This window comes from Papaver somniferum, chromosome 2 (assembly GCF_003573695.1).
Source record: "Papaver somniferum cultivar HN1 chromosome 2, ASM357369v1, whole genome shotgun sequence".
NCBI classification, from domain to species: domain Eukaryota; kingdom Viridiplantae; phylum Streptophyta; class Magnoliopsida; order Ranunculales; family Papaveraceae; genus Papaver; species Papaver somniferum.
Genome location: NC_039359.1, coordinates 208,406,163 through 208,413,432, shown reverse-complemented (window position 1 = coordinate 208,413,432; position 7,270 = coordinate 208,406,163). Strand labels below are relative to the sequence as shown.

General features: G+C 37.1%; 2 protein-coding genes across 2 annotated transcripts; one reads left to right on the top strand and one right to left on the bottom strand.

Annotated features, from left to right (window-relative positions):
* The first annotated feature begins 507 nt into the window (after nucleotides 1-507).
* LOC113350356 (putative F-box/LRR-repeat protein At3g58880) lies at nucleotides 508-2,514 on the top strand. The gene is made up of 4 exons (XM_026594470.1): nucleotides 508-569; nucleotides 733-1,492; nucleotides 1,650-1,814; nucleotides 1,905-2,514. The coding sequence occupies exons 2-4, from the start codon at nucleotides 881-883 to the stop codon at nucleotides 2,226-2,228; spliced, it is 1,101 nt and encodes a 366-aa protein (XP_026450255.1). The 5' UTR covers nucleotides 508-569; nucleotides 733-880; the 3' UTR covers nucleotides 2,229-2,514.
* A 654-nt stretch (nucleotides 2,515-3,168) lies between these two features.
* On the bottom strand, nucleotides 3,169-4,788 carry LOC113352683 (adipocyte plasma membrane-associated protein-like). The gene is made up of 4 exons (XM_026596478.1): nucleotides 4,774-4,788; nucleotides 3,766-3,839; nucleotides 3,523-3,655; nucleotides 3,169-3,444 (listed from the first exon to the last, which is right to left on the bottom strand). Exons 1-4 carry the CDS (start codon nucleotides 4,786-4,788, stop codon nucleotides 3,169-3,171), a joined length of 498 nt encoding a protein of 165 aa, XP_026452263.1.
* Nucleotides 4,789-7,270: the final 2,482 nt, after the last annotated feature.

The window sequence follows — 7,270 nt, the reverse complement described above, 5'->3', positions numbered from 1 at the left end:
AGTTAAAGATTACTTTTAGAGACAAACTCATTTTTAAACTACTTTGAGCTTTAGATAGAAGGAGTTAAAGATTACTTTTAGAGAGAAACTCAGTTTTAAACTACTTTCTTGAATAGAATTTGTTGCGCCACTACGCCAGCCGACGAAATTTCCAAACCAAATGCCATATATGAGATAGCAATTTGGCAATATAGAACCTCAACACTACAGTTGCTCTAAGGAGGAAGTCAAGGGTACAATTCCCGGCGCCGTAAAGACTTGTGGTAGATTAGTTGTATAGTTGGTTGAGCGGTGTTAGGTATGGTAGTGGGGTCAGTCCAACTGGCTGGGTTCGGATAGGGACCTGTATCCGGCTTTCGCGTATAAAAAAAAAAATTGGTAAAAAGTTTCTTCAACTTTGAAAATAACTGTGGGCACCCTTCATTTCAGAACTGAAGGATGCCTATAACACAAAAGAACTCGGTTAACATACTAGTAGAGAGAGAAAAAAACGTTTGGGGATTTTCTTTTCACATCTGGCTTTCAAGTTTCAACCTCCTCAGTCCTCACTTGTTCCAAATATGTGAAAGGTAATCTGCTTTTCTCATTCTTAGTAATTTATTTTCGATTTCAATTTCATTTCCAATGATGTTTATCTTTCCTTAATTTGTTTTTGTCGATTGTCAAGTACTAGTATCTTTCCTTAATTTTACTTCCTGAATTAGACCTAGATTATGATCGTTTTTCAATAAGGTTGACTGGTGTGAGCTGGGATGATCGGGAGAGACGGTTTCTTAACTTTGTAGCACATGTACTATCTCTCGATGAACTCAAACCTTTACAGAAGCTACGATTAAAATTTGACATTGCTGATTTCAGTAACTATAGTTCTAAAGCTTCTATGGTGGTTACATTAGCTATGGAAAGTAATTGTTTGAGAATTGATTTGGATTTATCTAGTGAAGCGGCGTCAATGTGGGTTCCTGAATACGATGAAATGTACACTCTGCCTCCATGTATTTTCCCACACCCATCCATCTCTCAACTGAAATTTTCCGGCTGTAAGTTTGTATCTTCTTTTTTTAAAAGTTTTACATCAGTTAACCTAGTTACACTTACAAGTGTCGAGCTACAGAAAGACTCGGTGTCTGACTTTGTCTCCAAATGCCCATGCCTTGAAGAATTACATCTTCTTCATTGTAAAATTCCTTCTTCTTATTTCGAGTTAAATGCCCCGGAATCCAATCTGAAGTGCTTAGAGTTGCATTCTTGTCGCGGCAACAAAGGGTTGTCTTTTGAGCATGCCTCTATCCAAATTCCAACTCTTCTGCAATTGAAGTACATAGGGGAATTCAGATCAGCAGGTTACCTCTCTATATGCAATTCAGAGAATCTCATTGAAGCAAATATTTGTATTTTTTATTGTCCAAACTATGAGTACAAGTTGGTATGCAAGCTTCTAAAGAATCTCCTGAATGTTAAGTCTCTAACTCTATCTCCCAGTAATCTTGACGTATGTTATCGAGCTCTCTGTTTATTTGATTGAACTCAATGTATTAGTTAAGAGTCCTTGATCTCACAATTATCTGATGTTAATCTCAAAAGCTAATGCGAGAATATAAGCATGGTATTCAGTTCATAATTGTATTCTTTTTTGTTTCCCCAAATAGGTTCTCAATACTAATGGTGGGATAAGTTTGCCATCTCCGCTCTTCAATTTAAGGCATTTGTCTGTAGATCTAGGACAGGCTGATAAGGAGTTCCCGGGGCTAATATGCTTGCTAAGGAGTACCCCTTGTTTAGAAACTCTTTGTGTGGACTGTCATCCGTATTGTGTGAGTTTATTCATGTTGCATTCCCTCATTTCAATTTTTAAGTGTTCTTTACTACTTCAGTCATTTATCAAATATTGTCTGGTTTTGCAGGAAACTGATGATGAAATGTTATCCGGAGTCTATAATGCAGATGAAGAAGTAGTTCAGCAACTACATTTACTTCCTTCTCTTATGAAAGTTGAGATCAAGGAGTTTCAAGGTCTAAAAGTTGAAATGGAGTTTGTAAAACATATTCTACAGATTTCAGTATGTTTGAAAGAGATGGTTATTCACATCCGCGGAAGATATTATTATCTGGATATAAGAATGGGCAAAGACCATTATAAGAATTTCAAGATTAAAAAAGCTGAGACAATTAAGACTCTATTGGCTTGCACACCTGCGTCTCCTGATGCTAAAATAATTCTCAAGTAGGGAAAGTTCTTATGGGTGGTCTTACATATCGGCGGTATATCAACATCAGATAAGGCATTCCATTTTGAGATCCTGAATGTCAAAAGGTATGATGAGAACTTCCATTTTGCCGTAAATGTTTTCATTCTCAAGATGAGTTTTTTTGGCGTAATGTGTGATTGTATTTTACACCACTGATGCATTGTAATATGAAGAACTAGTTAAATTGTGAAAACTTGTATTGCGATGGAGAAGATTTAACTACCACTTTGCTTTCCGAACTGATACTGTTGAATGTGCTTGGTTATTATTGACAACATGTGCATTGGGAGATACAGGTGCTATGTCAGTAGGAATGAAATTGTACTCGAGACAAGCCCAGTCACATTGTATTTACTTTTTATGCAAAATTCAAGACCCATTGAACCTATAGCTTTTCTATTCTGAAGCGTGGCATAACATTTCACATATTCTCAGGATTGCTGAACTTCAAATTAAGGTTTGTGTTTAAAGGTTAGAGTTGGATTCACAGCTCAGATCGGTTACCCTTGCTTCTTAGCAACCGATCTTTTACAATTTTGCGCACTGATCTGATTGTTGAGCCAAAACCAGAGAAAATATGAAAAATGACCACTGGCTTTGTACTTCCTCTTATGGGAAATAGAACAAAATATTTGAGGATACAGGTCAAGTGTGCAGGAAATAGTTTAAGGGTCTAGCTGGCACCTATGGGACGACGATTCATCTAGCACTCAACGCAGGGAGCCACATTATGCGCCTGTTCGAAATTTAGGACCATTTCGAATAGTGTTGGCACATCAAGGCTAGGTGCAACAAACTTGGATATTAGCAGCATGAAGCAACTTTCTAGATTCATTTCTTTGCAGTCAAACATGATTTGGTTACATTTACTTTAAATGAGCTTTATTATATTGCAATGAGCTTGAGTCATTCGTTCGAGCTAGTTGTGAAGCTTAAGCTTGCCCACGAAGTTGGGACGGAGACTTCCCAAGTAGAGATGACCTTCAAATTCCAGAGGAGAGGTGAGAAATGGCATCACTTTCGCACCTTCATCGTCAAACTTTCTTATGATATTCTTCCCATCCGCTGCCACATTCACCACCATTGACCTCTTATAGTTTGCGGCCCTTGGTAACTCCACAAGCTTCGGAAATTGTGCAACTACATATTTAAACATCGGCCATTTGGGTATAAACTCAAACCCCTTAGGCGCCAACTGCAAACAGCACAAAACCATCATAAATCGATCTCAATAGGTACACCCCAATTATAAATAATAGTTTGCGATGTGCACCGGAAGTAAAGCGATCCAAAAAGAACCATCTGGTGCAAGATTGATGTTATCAGGTCCACCAGGAAGGTTGTCTATGAAAACTTCAAGCTTCCCTTTGTTTTTTCCCTCTAGCCAGTATTTAAGACATCGAAATCTGAAAAAATAAAAGCAGAAAAGACGGATGTAATTATCTGAGGTCGAATATGAATTCACTTTAACCAAATTGCAACCTTCATAATACAATACATATACATAGGCGCACACGTTATTAGTTTCTGAGGTAGCCTTAAAGTTTCGCTTACCTCCATGTTTCGCAGAACACAAGAAAATGCTGATCCCTGGAGAGAGCAACACCATTGGGGAAGCACAAACTGTCAATAAGTATCGTCGTTTTTTTAGTGGAAGGATTGTACTTGAGAATCCTCCCATTAGGCTTAGCTTCGAGCACCCCAAGATACCAGTTGTGGAGTCCAACTTTCGTGCTAATGTCACTGTAGGAGTTGAATATCGCACACGTTTATAACTACGCGAAGTAAAGAATACAACTTAAGCGAAGGGCATCGCACACAGCAAAGTTGAGATGATGCACCAGATGATGTCAGCAAAGTTACGAGTAAAGTGTGAAGAACTGTGCGAGAAGGTACGCTATGCGAAGATGAGCGATTGTATATGAGCGAATATGTCGCATAGTGATCCCGAAAATAATGAGATTCTTAGTTGTCATCCACTATGTAAAATCCTATATAAAGGAGAGAGTCATTGTATCTGAGAGGATTCTAGGACAAGTCTTGGAAAAGAAATAGGAAAAGAGAGAAAGTGAGCTTAGGTTTCAAGTAGAACTGTTATAATACTTGAGTCATTCTTGTGAACGTTCTTAATCTTTAGTTAATAAAACAAGAATTCAAAATGATCAACTAGGGATTGAATCAGTTATAGTGAAGTGTATTTGTAAGATTTCTTACAACTACACTTTTGGCGCTAGAAAACAGCTCTGGATATTAATTCCTGTTAATAGATCTGAAATTCATAAGGGATCCATGAAGACAACAAGAGTCAAACTAATTCAAGAAAGAGGCAGAGATATACAGTGTAATAACATAACTAAAGTATCAATTTCTGAGGAAGATTTTCAAGCGACGATAACCGGGAGAATTCATAAAAGAAATTACGAAGGCAAGAAGGTGGAAACGGTAGAGAAATAATTACCATTACAAGATTGGGAAAAGGTGAAGATTTCCTTTGCGGCAAATGAAATTTCAGAGGAAAACTTACAGCGAGCAGATCCATTGGTAATTACGGTCACAGTTGAGCGAGAAAATGTTATTGCAAACCAGAGGACATTTGAAGGATGGGCGATTGATAAGACATTGATAGATACATGAAGTGCAGTTGATATATTATTTTATCGCACATTCAAATCAATGGGATATAAAGATGCAGAAATGACACCTACAGCCTATAATGTTCATGGATTCAATAGAGCAGTTACAAAGCCAAAGGGAGAAATCGTGACACGAATATTACTGGGAGAGGTTGAAACAAAGATAACACTATGTGTGATTGACATTGAGTCACCATACAACATGCTGTTGGGAAGACCATGGGTACATGGATTAAAGGCGGTAGCGCCAACGTTACATCAATGCATCAGGTTTCCAATTCCAAGCGGTATAGGTGAAATCAGAAGAGACATTAAGGCTGCGAATACTTGTAATCAAATAGATGTGCGAAATTATAAAGGACGAGCCAAAAAACGAAGGATCGATGGAGAAAAGCCAAAGAACAAAGGAAAGAGGAGGAATTTCGAATATACATGATAAGAGCGAAAGAAGGAAAAGGAATACCAGGCGAAGAACCAGCGGAGGAAGGTGGACGAAGTAAAGAAATTAAGGAACCAACACCTATGGGAGAACCAAAAGCGAATTTTACCGCAGCAGAACCAACAAAAGAGATAGATATAGGAACTAAAGAGGAACCAAAAATATTAAGAGTTGGAACTAAAATGGATAAAGAAGAAGATGAGGAAAAAACAATAAGCATTCTGCGAGAATATAATGATATTTTCGCATGGAGTATGGAAGAAATGTCTGGAATAGATCCGTCTGTCGCATGTCATAAATTAGACATCAAGAAGAATGTAAAGCCGTTCAAGCAAAGAATAAGGAAAATTGCAACTGATTATCATCCTAAAATAGAAGCAGAACTACAAAAGATGTTAGATGCAGGAATTATAAGGGACGCAAAATATCCAGAATGGATAGCAAATATGGTGGTGGTACCTAAAAAGAACAAAGGAATTAGGATTTGCATAGATTTTACAGATTTAAACAAAGCGTGCCCTAAAGACAGCTTCCCTTTACCCGATATACCTCAAAAGGTGGAATCAACATCAGGGAATGATAGAATCACAATGTTAGATAGGTATAAAGGCTATAATAAAATTCCTTTGGCAGAATAAGATCAAGAACACACCGCTTTCTTCCCACCAGGAGGTTTAGATTGTTACACGAAAATGCCGTTTGGGTTGAAGAATGCCGGTGCGACTTATCAAAGAATGATGCAGAAAATTATTCGAAAAATGGATACATAAAACATTGGAGGTCTATGTAGATGATATGCTAATTAAAATCAAAGAGGCGAAAGATCATGTTGATGATTTGCGAGCAATATTTGAACAGATGCAAACATTTAATATTAAATTAAACCCAGAAAAATGTATAATTGGTGTATCATCAGGAAAAATTTTAGGCTATATTATATCCAAGGAGGGAATACAAGTTGATCCGGAGAAGGTACATGCGATTAGAGATATGCCACCACCTGCGACAGTCAAAGATGTTCAAAAGTTAAATGGATTGACATCGTCATTGGGAAGATTCATTGCAAGATCTTCGGAAAAATGCAAACACTTTTTCAATATACTAAAGAAAGGAACCAAATTTGAATGGACAAAGGAGTGCGACGAAGCATTACAGAGCATAAAAGATTATTTGGTAAATTTATCCATTATGTAAAAGTCGAAGCAGGGAGAAGAATTATTATTGTATCTAGCATCAACATCTCATGCATTGAGTGCAGTACTGTTACGATCAGAGGAAGGTGTAGAAAAACCGATATATTACATAAGAAAAACATATAACTCCGCAAAAAAAAAATTATTCAAAAATTGAAAAGCTGATTCTCGCACTGGTATATGCATCATTCAAGCTTCACATCTATTTTCAAGCTCACAAAATTAAAGTATTAGCAAGAGTATCAATTGAAAATGCAATGAAGAATTCGAAGAGGTCAGGAAGAATAGAGAGGTGGAATGCACAATTAGGAAACTATGAGATTGGTTATGAAATTTTATCTTCACCAAAATCTCAAGTTATCGTAAAGTTTCTTGCAGAATTTCCAATAGAAGAAGATGAATATGTAGAAGAAATGATGGAGGTGGATGAAGAACATGGAAATCCTAATGATTTATTGACTGAGTGAAATCCAAACAGATGGGAGATTTTGGTGGATGGATCCTCCAATGGAGAAGGAAATGGGATTGGTATTATATTCATTTCATCAACGGGAGCGAGAATGGCTTACTCATTCAGATTGGACTTCTCATCCACAAATAATGAAACTGAATATGAAGCAGTCATTCATGCACTAAGATTAGCAATTGAAATGAAGATTGAGGATTCGCGAATAACTAGTGATTCTCAGCTGGTAATTCGTCAGATAGAAGGCACATATAGTACTAATGAACCATTTTTGCAAAAGTATAGGAGAT

What these genes read in the sequence shown, in the direction of transcription:
- LOC113350356 (XM_026594470.1), top strand. Translation starts at nt 881, where the DNA reads ATGGTGGTTACATTAGCTATGGAAAGTAATTGTTTGAGAATTGATTTG. An exon ending in TATCTCCCAGTAATCTTGAC is followed by an intron (nt 1,493 to 1,649) that starts GTATGTTATCGA and finishes TTCCCCAAATAG; the next exon opens with GTTCTCAATACTAATGGTGG. An exon ending in TGGACTGTCATCCGTATTGT is followed by an intron (nt 1,815 to 1,904) that starts GTGAGTTTATTC and finishes CTGGTTTTGCAG; the next exon opens with GAAACTGATGATGAAATGTT.
- LOC113352683 (XM_026596478.1), bottom strand. An exon ending in CTACCTCAGAAACTAATAAC is followed by an intron (nt 3,656 to 3,765) that starts GTGTGCGCCTAT and finishes TTATTTTTTCAG; the next exon opens with ATTTCGATGTCTTAAATACT. An exon ending in TTTGGATCGCTTTACTTCCG is followed by an intron (nt 3,445 to 3,522) that starts GTGCACATCGCA and finishes TGCTGTTTGCAG; the next exon opens with TTGGCGCCTAAGGGGTTTGA.